Here is a 14629-nt window from a genome sequence, read left to right as displayed (position 1 = left end):
TGAAACCAAGCCGACACTGGGGGTGCGTCACGGTCAGAAAGGTCCGACAGCGAAAGGGTTAAGCAGCGATCACAGTGTCGCAGATCGATGTCAAGGCCATTGCACGAAGGGTGCAAAATCACCGCACCATGATGATGCCGTCGGTGCTGCCCATCAGGGTTTTATAGCTGTGTTGCAGTGCCCCTTTAGATGGACTGGTGACGGTTGTGACCGGTTGTCGCTTTGAACTCTCAGGTCTCTACTGAGCACCGACCCTGTTGAGAGCCCCGCCTGCCCACGAGACACGTGGGATGCCGAACAGCAGTTGCTTTTGGCCCAGCACCGAGCCACCATGCCCGGCTGCTGCCGTGACATCAATGCGTCGGAGGAGTCAGCTGCCGCACTGCTGCAGCTGTGCGCGATCCAGTGGCCGCCCCAGGTGGACCCCGCCTTGCTGGCCCTGGTGCGCAGGGTGCCTCCGGTGATTGGCGAGCCCCTGTCACCCGCGCAGCACGACTGCAGCGCCATCAGCGAGGCCCTCACTTGGAGCCACGCTGAGCCCATCGAAGGGTGAGTTGTGAGGCGGCTGGTAGCACGTTAGCAGTAGTTAAGTGTTTAGCTGGATGATATGATATAGATCGTCCTGTGAGGAACACTGAATGAAAGTATCAAGCCAGCCTGAAAGGGATAAATTAGTGTTAGAATGTGTCCAAAATGTGACTTTTACCAAGTACAGCGTTTTCGTAATTGAGGTGATGGCATAAACGTGGAATCGGGATTAATTCCTCGAGTGCGAAAATCAGTTACCAGCTCCTGGGTTGTCACTCATCCTATTTATTATTGGTAACCTGCAGTCAACCATTCTTAATGAAGCAGTTGCTCATTAAAATAGAATCGGAATTCATGAAACGCACTCACCGAGACCAAGAAACAAAACCCATAACCTTGTGCTCAGCAGTAGAACACCTTAACATGACAAGCCACTCTCGTGAAACTGTATTTATGTAAGACTAGATGAAGGTTTTCGAGCCTGCCAGCAACTTTGCGTGAATGGAATTTTCTCATTAAAGATTTTTGCTACGTGCTTTTTGCTTGTGCACGGCTCAGGTTCCTGCTGGCGGGAGCTCGTCTTGCCCGCAAGCAGCACAACTTGCGATTGGCCGAACGGTGGCTCCTGCGGGAGGCCGGTGGAGACGAAGAGGGCTCTACGCTGACCACCCTGGCCGACGAGGGTGCCCCCCTAGCTGTGCTGAGGGAGGCTGCCAAGCTGCTGCACGCCCGAGGAGAGCTGGCCGAGGGGGCCAGGATCATGGCACGGGTGGCCTGGACGCACGCCACCGGCCTTGAGGACTCTGAGCTCGTCGCCAGGTACGATTGGAGCGGGGTTCATTTTTTGGCTTACTTGTCTGCAATGTTAGCACTTTTGTGTGTGTCCTCGAATAAGGTAGCTTTAATGTAATTGAACTGTGTGCCAGATTTAAAGAATGGGAGGTGTGTTGCATTCCTGGGTAGCTTGCTGATGACTTGATAATTGCTCATCTGTGTACCTGAGAATGTATCCCAGTCATTTCGTGATTGGTAAAATGGCTAGGTGTGTGATCGTCCATTGTGAATTGCATCACAAATCGAAACGGATAACTTGCTCTGTATGCAGACAAACAAAATTAAATACTGAGAGCTCAAACTCTTTTATGCACGAAAACTATTTCAGACTATTTGTTAATCTGAAAGTTGGAGTTTGTCAGCCTTCTTTAATTGGGAGTTTCGTTTGACGTGCTTGATTGAACACAATGCGGACCACTTTTGCTGTATTGATAGCATGCGTCTTCTTACTTTTTGAACTTCGTTGCCCTGCAGAAAATGTGACTGATGCCTTATATCTTTTTCTAAAAATTTCGTGTTCCATTTCTCTGAGCATCATTGTCATTAATGCACCTTCTCTGTCAGTGTTTTGCCTTGGGAAACAAGTAAAGGCCTTGTTTTGATAGGCAACCGTTGAGCTGTTTCTCAACATGCAATTGCTGTTCCGTACAAAATGCAGATTGTCATGCGTTTTTGGTGCACCCAGGTCCTTGCTGACATTGGCCAAGTGGTTGCAAGCGGAGCCGCCAACTGTCGAGCCCCTGCTCGGGGACGGACTGCGCAACGGCCGCGTCGACGGCTTGGCGGCCGCCTTCTCGTGCAGCTACTCGCTGTCTGGCCAGCAGCGCAACTGCTCTGCGCCTCCTCCACAGCTGCAGCCACTGGATGGCCTGCTCAGCAGTTCGGAGGTGTCTATGGGATCGCTGCTGCGGCACAGCCTGTCCCTCTGTCCAACCTTGCCCAAGGCGTGGGCCACCTATGCGGGATGGTGCTACCGTTGGGGGCGCAAGGTCATCGACGCGCCCAGGTTGGCCACTTGTCTGTCTGGTCCCCAGTGCGACCTTTTCCTTACTAAGGAAGCTTGGTGCCCCTTTTTAATGCGATGAGCATTCATGCTAATGTGATTAGCATTCTCAGGGTACTTCACAGACTTTCCCAGGACTGGCTAGCCTGTCTGTCTATCTGTCTGTGTCTCTAACCACTCTTCTGCCAACTTGGGTCATTGGGAGTGGGTAGTGCATGGACTAATGGGTAGTGCATCGGGCTTCTGTGCTGATGGAACAGGGTTCAAAACCAACTATTGGGCCAACTTGGGTCACTGGGTAGGTGGCACCGGATATGTTCCGCTGTTCAGTGAACCTTTTTGATGCCAACTTGGAGCATGGGGTATGTGCTACTTGGTCTGTGCTGCTCTTCAATAAAGGTGACACCAATTTGGATCACTGGGTAGTATGTGAAATTTGCTTTGAGGTACGACTTCACAGCAGCACAAGTGTTACCTTAGTGTGGCTTCATCAAATGTCTGAACATTTTTATGCCTTTTTTTCACCGAATATCCAAACTTCTGCATATTCATATCCAACTGAATATTCAAACTTAGTTGAATATTTTTCGCGTCGAATATGAATATTAAAAATATAACATTCAATATTATTCGAACTTTTTGGATATCTGTACACCCCTCCTTATAGTTCAATAAATACGGTATATTCAGAGATATTGAATGTTCGTGCAAGCATCCAGAACTGGTAATGTCATGAATTCTTGACAACACTGTAGCATATTTTCCTACAATAATTACTAGAGGGAACTAGTGTTTATGGGGTCTGCAACCATGGCACTTCAACCAGGCTGGGAATGATGCTTAGTACATAGATTTGCCTAAACTTGGTTCTTCTGGCTTTAAATGGCTTCATGACCTTGCAGACTGATTAATTTCAACAAAGTACTGCATTATAGATGAATATAAATAAACAAAGAAACATAAATAAGATTGTCTGATGGCCGGATTTGAACAGATGACCTCTATCACAGAAGCCTGATGTTGAAACCATTATGCCACATAGAATTTCCTGCAGACAAGCCAGTGCATCTAGACACTTGGGGTGTTTCAATGTGGCCACCTGTGTGGGCGGAGCTCCAGCAATCAGTAGTGATTATATGGGTTTGAAGAGTCCTATTGCCTTCTGCATTTAGAAAAGTATAGATTGCTTTGAAATTTAAGTCTAGAAAGGCAGATAAATCACAGGAAACAAAGCAACAAGGACGTCTTAAACCGCAAGCACGAAGGTCAGACAAATCAGCTTACTAACCATCGTTCCCATGGTAGCAGAACAATCACAGTGCCAGAGTTCCCTTTGGTAATTATTGTAGGAAACTCGCCATTCTTGTCTCTTCAGTGGTCACGATCATTGTTGTGGGGCCACCTTTGTTTAACTGTAGGCACTAGAAGACTTGAACAAAGCAAAACAGTAATCCCATGCTGAGGCACAGTTGTCGTTCGCTTTCTTTTTGCTTCCAGTGATGGCAAGCTGAACATCTCAACAAAGGACAACGACCTGGCATACCTTCTTCCCGATTCACTGACAGATGAGGAGAAGAGTGCTGCCAAGCGCATCCTCATGAGAGTCCAGGTCTGTTGTCGTCTTTTGGGTGTTTAAACTACATAAGCAAAATAGCGTGTGTCTATACATGCCAGCAGTTGCGTGTTCGGTTGACCACTTTTTGGAGATGATCACTTTCAGTGTGCACTGACAGCTTTTAAGTTAACAGGATACTGCTCGATCCAGGGAGGCATTACACTGAACATTACGCAATACAAAAGTGAAAGTATGGCTGTAAGTGCTTGACCAAAGATGTGGCCCTAGCTACGGCTATTTTAGTGCAACATTTGAAAGCAGCTTCCATGAGTACTGAACATACTTGAGCGTTACAAATGTAGTATGCTCTGTCCTTGCTGTTCAAATAATGTTGTTGCACATATTGATGCAAAAGTAATATGTAATTTTCCCTTTTCTTCATCATGTGCTGTCTTTTACAGCTGTGCAATGTCCTCCGCGTAAGTCATACATTCCATTGCAATTTTGCAGACAGTTCCTTGCTTCTACTTGTACAGTTCAATCCCAATACGCTTAACTCGCATTTGATTAACTGATGGATAACTTGAACTGAAGTTGAGGTCCTCTCACGGTAGCATGCATTTTAATGGGCCTGTGATTAAGGGAGATTTGTGCTAGATTCAGTAGGTACACATCACAATAAACAAATGCGAAGGACGAGTCATTTTGGGGTGACCCTGCGTATCGCACATTGGGTGCATGTTAAAAGAACCCCAGGTGGTCGGAATGAAACTGGAATTCCCTACTATGGCGTGCCTCGTAATCATATTGCAGTTTTGAAACTTAAAACCCAAGAACAAAAAAATCTTTTTTTATGATGTTGGAGTGATGTAGGTCGCCCTGGCAACAGAAATGCGACAAACGCGTCGGCGTGACCATTCTGCCGCCTGACGACAGCCAGTGTCTGGCACTACTGGCATGCCAGGTCTTCATCGCCAGCTCTGCCAAGGATCACGTGGTGGCTCGGTCGTTCATATCATCCACCATGACGCAAATAGCGGTTTGCAGCATTCCAAATTTAGCATGTTTATAAGCTAACAGGGCTTGGGCAGGGTCATTTGAAAAATTCATATCACGCCTGATCATATCGCCGAGATTCTTTTGTAATATGATCTTGCAAAGCTATTAAAATGTTGTCATGATGCAAAGGTTATTCGGTATCTTTTTACAGCACCAAGCAGCTGACAAGATTCACTTGCATAGTTGCTTGCATAGTTGCTTGCATAGTTGCATAGTTTTGGCTTAGTATACTTGAAATTTCACGATCGTCGAGGCAACCTTGCCCTGTGAATATGTGTGTATCCAATGAGGAAGACAGTGGTTGCGTTCTACTGATCTGCTGGAAAAGAACTTTTTAAGGAAACCTTCCGACCTCAACACTAAACAAATTTCAGGCCTTTCCCGAGTCTGACTGCCACACTGACATGGCCCGTGTGGCCTGGTCGGACCTGCGGCAGGAGCTGGAGGCAGTCTGCCCCCGGCTGGACCCTCGGACTCTGGACTCATTGCTGAAGTCACGTGCAGTGGTGCTGGGCCGGGCCTTCCACTATTACCGTTCGGCTGCCTCCGCCTACTTCAAGTACCTCCAGCTGCAGCAGCAGCAGGTACCCGTTATTTGTTAGTCCGAGCGTCCACATCACTTTAGAACAAGTTTACACCTTTTGGGGGGGTATTTCTGCCCCACGACAATCGTTATCTGTCTTGCTTGCACTCCCTTTCTTGGAAACTCTCCACTCACTACTTTCCTGTCAAGGATGCTACGTCACGCCGATAGAGCGTTAGCCGTTTGTGACTTGTAACTGCCAGGCACACAGGGTTAAAGAAAGGAAAGGTGCACAAGATAGACGACAGTTATTGTTGCAGACAGAGATACACCCCAAAGGTTGTGAACTATTTTTAGTGTGCAAAAATTCCGGCATGTTTAGCTGGATACACTTTGCATAGTAAACAAACACTACAAGAAAAGCTCTCGCCAACATAAATAAAGGGGAGGGAATGCCCGCACCACCAAGGTATGGCAGGCATAAAGATAATAAAAAATAACAAAAATTTAGTGTAATGACCTAAAGGGTAATTTTTGAAATCGAGCCGATTAATATAAAGAAAATAATTGTCAGGGGAAGTATAATTTGTGGTATGCCAGAAGGAAGCAAATTTTTCAACTTTAGCTTGCGCAACCTACAAATAGTGTGTCTTGCTGCTTTTTTGAGCTTGAGCCTAGCTGACCAGGTAACTGTAATAATATGATAAGGCATAATTCAGTCAAATGTGATAGTGCATCTTGCACAATCTACATCTTACACCAGTAGTTGAGAAAATTATGGGCTGCCGAAGTAGCTTGAAAAGCTGGCAAGCTATTAACAGCCATTATTTCCTTGCATCTGGCGAGTCTTCAATGCCAAGGACTGGCAGGGAATTTTCATGAAGAGAGTCAAGGAAAACCTATAAAAGTCAGGGAATATGAAGTTGCCAACGTAGTGCACAACTTGGAGAATTATTTGTGATGTTTTGTGAATTATCTCTTCGTAAACAAGTTTTTAAAATTTCGTATCTTCAAATGAAATCCTTCATGAAATAATTGTTTGACCATTACCGTAATGTCTTTATGCACCTATTACTTCCTTATCTCAAATAAATCAACACAATCAAGGAGCTCTGTTTGATATAATGGTTCCTGTGGGCGCAATGCTAAGGCTGTATGTAAGTTTGTGGTCTCATGCAGGACGAAGACACCAACGTGACAGCTACCCTCCGTCTCTTGCGCCTGGTGGTGAAGCATGCCTCTGAGCTCCGCGGCGAGCTCGAGGAAGGGCTGACGGACACGCCGACTGCGCCCTGGCGTGGCATCATCCCGCAGCTGTTCTCACGCCTCAACCACCCGGAGGCCTACGTCCGCCGGAGCATCCAGAAGCTGCTCTCACGGCTCGCACGGGACTATCCTCACTTGATCGTGTTCCCCGCCGTCGTGGGGGCACTGCCAGAGCCCCCTGGTGGCATTGGCGGAACCAGCGCTCTTTTTGGCGGAGCCACGGCAACCCCGAGCAGCGACGCAACAGAAGACGAAGGAACGACGTCTGCGCTGATGAGGGAGAGCTACGTTGCCCTTGTCGACACTCTGGCAGCAGACGACGCACAGACCATCACCCAGGTGCGCACTGTGCTTATGAAGGGGGTATTTGTGAGTGCAGTACGCAGTACGGTTGCATTGTGCGCAACGGGCTGAATGATGTGTCAGCCTTCAACCGTGTGCAGAAAAATAAGCGAAGTGATTTACTTTCATGCAGCATTTCTTAAGGGTCTACGCACAGGTTTGTTCAACGCCATTGCACAAAAAAATTGCGCCATATTAATTTTGCACCATTTCCTGAGAGCAACAAGTACTGCCAGAAAGGCAAATATTCTGGTCATTTCTATGAGAGTAAAGGTGTTAGTATTGCAGTGACCATTCAGCACTTGTTTTTATCTAGTAGTGCTGGACGATAGTGCCTTCATATTCATAACACACAAAACGACAGAGCAAGCCATCACTATAAGCACCGGAACCAGGATCTTAGAAACTACAACTGTGAAGAAGGAACCGAACCAGTTTTGAAACATCTCGTAACTCATGTATAAACCTTTTGGTTTAAGTTTATGTATACACGAGTACATTTTTATTGGCAGATCTACTTTAAGATCATTCAGCATTACAGCCAGAAGGCTCCCACATCAATAGCAGATTCTATTAAAAGGGGACGTGGGTCTTAAACCATTTACCACTTAGTGCGCCCGTTCCGGCGCCCTGAAAGTCCAAAAAGTAAAAAAACAAAAGGAATTCATATATTGGTACCTCTACTGGTTCTTAATTTATAAAATATGCAGATTGCCTGCTTGTATGTCAAAGCGTCCGTATTCAAGGGCATGAAAACAGCACCCGCGTCGCCAAACTCGCCACGGTTAATGGCCCGTGCATGAGTCCCACGTCGGTTCAACACGAACCATAAGTCATGGACACGGACTCTGCCCCCCTGTTGTTCATTCTTTCTAAGTGGCTCGAATGCACTGTCTCTGCTAATGGTGACATTACAGATGCAGCTAGTCTCAAAACAAAGTCTAGACCGCAGGAACTCGTGGCTTCACGGAGTTTTGCAAGAACAAGTGCCGTGAGATAGTCTATGGCCCTGCACGGTCTCCTAAATAATGCAGCACGCACGTGATGTCTGTGTCGCCACATAGTGGATGACTCAACGACACAGGGCTTTGCTTTGATGCTTTCAAAATGAAATTGGAAGCATATAATGAAGACCCTTGAAAACTGTGCTGCTGTTTTCTTCTCCTCCTCGCCGCTTCTAGAATCGCATGCTGCACAGCAGAGAATGGGAAGTATGTCTGTATGTGAAAATTTTGGTGTTATTTTTTTCTCACTTTCTCTGTGTTGAAAACGAGAAAAAAGAAATTTTTTTTTTCCCCCTCCTGTTTTTCCTAGTTCCTGGCTCTTACCTGTCTAGTTGTATTGCGCATGCCACAGGTACGGCTGCTGGTGGGCGAGCTGCGACGCATCACCCTGCTCTGGGACGAGCTCTGGGTTGGGGCGCTCAACGTGCACAGCGGGGAGGCCCACCGGCGCATCCGCACCCTCGAGGAGGAGGTGGGGAGGGTGCGCGCCAACACAGGCCTCAGCGCTGCCCAGAAGGACACCCTGATCCGAGACAAGCACGCCCTCTTCCTGTGCCCCGTAAGCGACCGCAGTTTCTTGATATTGTGTGCAGCCGAGTGCGAAACAAAAGATATAAAAATAAGAACACAAATTTTCGAAGCAGCTTGTCATGAACATAAAGTGTCATCTGTCATAGTTTCAAGGAGATTATGGGTCTTGTAAGGGCTAAATTTTAGTCGCAAGTGTGTGAAGAATGGCCGCTAGTTAGTCGGAGATTGTTTTCATGCCTTAGGTTGTAGGCTCCCAATACGCAGCGCACAGGCCGAATCTCAATATGCTGCAATGTGTGGACTTTTCCAACCAGTGACCTGTGCACCAGAACCAGATGGTTTTACACACGTATTTTCCATCCAACGAAAGGTGAAAGTAAGATTATTATTATTATTGCTATTAATATTATTTCCAGCTCTGTCTTCATAAGGTAATGCAAGTTGGCAGTCTGATATCTGGACCTAGATCGGCCCTTTTTAGTTATCCGTGTTGGATATTGCCTGTACAGTGTTACGCTCATCGGACCGTACAGGCTCAACTGTCGCATGGTATTACCTGTCATTGCTGTTCAGCCAGGCACCAATTTACCCGAGTTGTACAGTGTAACACGACTTTGTGGCACGGAACAACCAGGAAAACGACGACAACCAAAACATAAGGAGTATAGTGTGCGTCTCTATGCATAAATGTCGGCCACCCCAGATTTTCCATGCTGCTTATGTTGGTTATGGTCAGTGGGCAGTAAGAGACCGGGACATTCATGTTGAGAACTTGAGTCCTAAGCAGGATCGTGCGAGGAGTCTGAGAAGGCATGCAGTTGGCCCAGCTGTGCTTAAGGTCCAAGTAGGGAGTCCTAATGAGTCACATTAGTATGTTTTAATAGCACAACATTTTGTGCACGGTTGACTTCTGCCATGTGGGGTTTTGAATGCCAAAGCAAATGTCAGGGCAAGACTGTATACATACAGAGAAAAGAAATATACTGTATTTACTCACATAGTAGATACAGCAATAACCACGCTTGTGTAACGAATAATGATGTCTGTAGAATTGAAAGGAAAAAAAAATATTCTGGTCCACTGTGTCGGCTAGCGACGTGCTGCATTGCCCTGTGACTGCCCCCGTGCAGACGCTGCGCCTTCTGGAGCAGCTGCAGTCGGTGGTGACATCCCGGGAACCCGAGACCCCGCATGAGGTGTGGTTCAGCGAGACACTGGGACCTCTCATCTCCGAGACGCTGGCGACCCTGCGCAACCCGCATGACCCCTGGCGGCCTCAGGCCAGCTGGGCAGCCCTGAGACGCCTTCACCTGCGCCTGCAGCGGCGCCCCCATGAGGAGGGGCCCCAGCTGCTCATGGAGCGGGTGTCGCCGGCACTCGCCGCACTCAAGAACTCGCGGGTGAGCTGCCTGCCAAAGAAACGTGGTGATTTAACCCATCTTTGGGGTGTGCGAATGCTTGAACACTTTTCCTAACAAATCAAGTAACGTCTCTCCAAGTCACTTTGAATTGAACGCAGTGGAACCTTGTTCATAAGCTTTGCAAAAAGATGCGAGAAAGAACATAAACTGGGAAAACGTTCGATCCGAAGTTACTAAAAGATTTGACATACTCAAACTGTAGTTGTCATCGACGTAATGCAGAGCGTTGTGCAAATCGTGGCAGTACGAGACGTCGACGCACACTGGGCTGGTCGTCAAGCTGATGCGGTGTGTGGCTCTGTTCTCGATCACACGGGCCTTGTGCCTTTTCTTGTTACGTAGGATGTAGCAACTGGAAAGCAGTTCGTATGATCGCAGTTTTGCAATGCATTGAATGTTGACGCTGAAAGACTATGTTTTCCATGTACATATGAACTGATAAAAAATAAGTCACTATTGGGTAATTTTTTATGTTCTCAACGCAAACGTTGGTGCTGGGAAATCATATAAAGAGGGATCGTATCATCGAGGTTCTACTGTAGTTGGCATTTGTAAATACAAATATTTTGTGAATATGACTCGTTTGCAAACGTTGGTGCTGGGAAATTGTACAAAGCAGGGTCAGTATCGAGGTTCTACAGTAGTCAGCATTTGTCAATGCAAATATTTTTAGGATAAGTTAAGCTCTCATATGTGCACAATCAAACATAGCATTGAAGCAGAAGTCCAATAAATTTCTTCCAGGCGGCCGTAGTAGAAAGAAAACGCTAGAAGGTACACTTTGGAGCACGCTGTGCATCACTCGGGGATCCAGACGTTCCCTTCGAAACCATAGTTGACTCAAGTTGCCAAAGGATCCTGGATATGCAAACTGCTTACTTGCTCCAAGTGCTCTATTTGAACTTTTAAATTAAACATTTTAATCCTTTATGTGTCACGGCCGATTGGCAGTCATTTCGTCATTTAGGTGTGTATATAAACACTTTTATATGGCACCAGCTTCACAGAAAACAAGTTTTTTGAGGGTGCCATTGGCGGAAATGAAGCTGAAGTCTTTGGCTGTTAGATGTGCAACACTGTGTTGGAGATTGTTGTAGACGACAGCCACTTTTTCAATGCTGGAGCCATAGTGTTAACGTTTCTTTGCCTCAAGTAAACGAATAGACTTGGAGAGCTTTATCAAGCCGTGTTTGGAGCTTCAACTTATCATGATGATGGCGAGAAAGATACAGAGCCTCTGGTGACATCTCGCACAAGGACGCACCTTGACAATAATGCTGTGCTGCCGATACCTCTGTGATTTCCTTTCTGCATGCCAGCAATAATGTGTTGCATGGAGGAAAACAAAAAGTGCGCTCAACTTCTTTTCAAAGAAATATTGTGCTTCATATAGACTCATTTCTATGGCTTTGCCTACCTGCAACTCAAAAACATGGATAACTAACTGGCTGCAGAAATTAGCAAATGAACTGCTGATATTGTGATAAGTCCTGTTCACAGGGAATCAGTCCTAAAAAATGGGGATATTTCGAGAGTCTCTAATGGCTAATAAACCGTCATGTAGTACAGCTTTGGGATGTAGAACATCGGCACTGTGTTGATAATTGGATGCACTCGCCCGTCCTCTCATGCTTCACATGATCGGGGCGCTCTGCCAGTGTGAGTGCCACAGAGCACTGTATCACAGTCTCAAAGGAATTCGGTGTGTGTGATGTCCCCTCGTTTGTATTCACCAATGCCTTTCCACCGCACCATTTACAGGTACCTATGCCAGGATGTTCTGGGAATGTCCGCATAGCAGCTGTCCAGTCATCAATAGCTGTGCTGCCCACAAAAACCAAGCCCAAGAAGTTGAGCTTCCAGGTTTGTTGACCTTTCCATTCCATGCTAGCAGTGTCGGCCTTAAACAGGTAGACAGTTCCTCCTCATTTGCCTGGGCCACCCACTTCCACCCGCATCTCCGCACAGTACATTAGCTGTGTCACCTCTGCATACTGAATTTTTCTTAATAGATACACAAAGATGGGGCTTTGTTTTTTTCCCTTTTTTTGGGGGGCCTGTCCTCTGTTGTTCTCTATTTGCTATCATGGGCATCTTAGTCTTAATTGAAAAAGGCATCTTTTTTAATTCTGTATTCCACCACATTGAAGAGCTGAAAAGCCACTATCGGAAAAAATTTCTTTGTTTTTTTTTTTTCCATAAACCTGATCCCTATATAGCATGTAAATGCTTAATTATTATTTGGTGTAACAAAGATATTTCTGTGTTGGATGGGACCTCGCTGCAACAAAGTTCCACTGTATCTATTTGTGGTGGATAATCTTACTGGCTTTCAAATAGTAATCTTTCAAGTAGTAGTTGCTTTGAGTGTTCGAATGCTAATGAGGTGTTCTCCCTAAGTGTGGGTGGCCCGTACATATTGCTCAAGCAGGATGTCTACCATCTGGGAAAACTGGGAATTCTCAGGGATTTTAAATAGTTTGGACATGCTAAGGGAGGCTCAGGGAATCTGTGCTTCTATCAGGGAAAAGTAGCTGTAATTTTATTGAAAGGGAATGGAAGTCGCGCTAATCCTGGCCCGAGTAACACAGAGGAATCGTAATGAATTGTCGCTGACGGCGTGTCGTCGTCGGGAGGTGTTTCAAGCGTACAGTCAATGACCGATTTTCCGGATGCCCGATTTTTCGGACATGCCAATAATTCGGACGGCTTTGTGGCACTACCACGGTACCCCATAAAGTCAGTGTAAAAAACGTCTGAAATTTCTGACTCAAAAACTCTTCGCCGTCTCATTTTTTGCGGACATTCTGCCGTGATCGCAGGATTGAAATGGCATTAATAAAAGCCACCAGCACTGCCATTTTGAGTATCTCGCGGCCTCGAACCGGTGCTCTTGCACGCAAATCCACTGGCAGCTGTAACCACCACCGTGGCAACCCTAGGCCTAGCCACTTCGGTGTTCGCTATTAAGCTTCTTGCCATCTGGTGCAGTGTTTTTCATTGAAATAATTCGTCCCTATCAGCAATTGCACTGACTGCCTTTATGATCCTCGCCAATGGCTTCCAAGCTCAGAATGCACGGCGCATTGCATGATACCGGTTCCCGAAAGTCAGCTTCGCCTCACTACGGCAATATTGCACGGTGAACCATACGCAAAGTACTGCGGTGAAGCTTAACAATCATAGGAATGGGCACTTGTCCCGGAATACAGTATTCCTTAATTATACACGCGTGCACCTGCCATCTCCTGTCACAGTGCAAGCACCGCTATGTCTAGTAAGTGTACTGGCAGGCCTTAAGACTTTGACTGTCTGATCTTTTGGACGTTTTTGTGGCCCCTAGAGAATCCGAAAAATCGGACATTGACTGTACGACTGACCAAGAAGGTGCTTCTAATGGTCCTTGGGGCAAACGCGTGGTGGAAGGAGTATGAGAACAGAAAAGACCACCGCAGTGAGGAATGAACAGGAAAGGGAGCATGCTGCCGCTACTTTGAAGGAGCTTAAGCTCAAAAAACAAAGTGTTCGCTGATGCCGAGATGCAAGTGTCCCTCATCCAACATCAACCAAAACAAACTCTTCAAAGCAGTGAAACTCAGCACTGAGTCGTTCTGTACAGGCTGAGGATATGTCAGGACAGTTGAGGTTGACTTTCCAGGTGGTAAGGGAGAATCTCATTTGTGGCAAAGTTCAGGCCTCATACCAATAAGCTTGCCATAAGTCGATAGAAATAGCTCATATTCAAAAATATTTGCTTCTGTATGCATCTCTTTTTTCTTTGTATTTGAAAATGTTCAACTCGATTTTCGAAGGGATTTACCATTTTTTCGAAGATACCTTATTTGCTGTACATTTTACTAACCCCAAATGGATACTACTCCTTACTATTCAAACTAGATTAAAACTGGATTTGACATGCTTACTAGAGAGTGACAGCATCGGGTGACATGGTATCAGCCCAGCTTGAGATTAAATAAAGTTCTGTGTCACTCTCAGAATTTCGCAAAGGCACTCGGAGAAGACCTGGAAAACCCGAGGAATCGGGAAGTGTCAACTTAGTAGACACCCTGTCAAGTTTCTCTCTTTTTTTTTTTCTGCACTGTCCAGGGCTCGGACGGCCAGCGATACACGTTCCTCTTCAAGGGGATGGAGGACCTGCACCTGGACGAGCGCATCATGCAACTGCTGAGCATCTGCAACAGCCTGCTGGCACGGGGGGCAACGGGGGCCAGCGCACCGAGGGCCCGCCACTATGCGGTCACCCCCCTGGGCTCCCGTTCGGGGCTCATCCAGTGGCTGGACGGGGTGACCCCGCTGTTCGCCCTGTACAAGCGCTGGCAGCAGCGTGAGGCCGCCTCTGTGCTGAGACCCTCGGAGCTGTTCTATGGCAAACTGACACCGCTGCTCAAGGAGCAGGTAAGAGTGCTGTTGAATCGCATTAGCGTGTTCCCCAGTTGCTTTTTACTGAATGCTTTACAGTGCCTGAACAGTTGAACGGCAAAGTCCATACGTTCCTACCTTCCCCGCTCTTGTTACTGTGACAGCGGTCGAAAGCTCAGAACA

General features: G+C 46.7%; 1 protein-coding gene across 4 annotated transcripts in view; it reads left to right on the top strand.

The window, feature by feature from the left end:
* The window catches only part of nonC (serine/threonine-protein kinase Smg1), a 110902-nt gene that overhangs the window by 46669 nt on the left and 49604 nt on the right, over window positions 1-14629 (top strand). For 3 of the 4 annotated variants that reach the window (XM_065455911.1, XM_065455909.1, XM_065455907.1), the window contains 11 exons: window positions 235-549; window positions 1087-1347; window positions 2048-2368; window positions 3863-3974; window positions 4382-4399; window positions 5354-5563; window positions 6682-7107; window positions 8467-8673; window positions 9776-10045; window positions 11828-11929; window positions 14174-14482. In XM_065455911.1, coding sequence (XP_065311983.1) covers window positions 235-549; window positions 1087-1347; window positions 2048-2368; window positions 3863-3974; window positions 4382-4399; window positions 5354-5563; window positions 6682-7107; window positions 8467-8673; window positions 9776-10045; window positions 11828-11929; window positions 14174-14482 — 2551 coding nt within the window. The remainder of the gene's footprint in view (window positions 1-234; window positions 550-1086; window positions 1348-2047; window positions 2369-3862; window positions 3975-4381; window positions 4400-5353; window positions 5564-6681; window positions 7108-8466; window positions 8674-9775; window positions 10046-11827; window positions 11930-14173; window positions 14483-14629) is intronic. The other variant, XM_065455910.1, reaches the window with a different exon arrangement.

This window comes from Dermacentor albipictus, chromosome 8 (assembly GCF_038994185.2).
Source record: "Dermacentor albipictus isolate Rhodes 1998 colony chromosome 8, USDA_Dalb.pri_finalv2, whole genome shotgun sequence".
Lineage (NCBI taxonomy): Eukaryota > Metazoa > Arthropoda > Arachnida > Ixodida > Ixodidae > Dermacentor > Dermacentor albipictus.
Note: the sequence above shows the minus strand (reverse complement) of the source record. Positions and strands in the feature narration are given on the sequence as shown.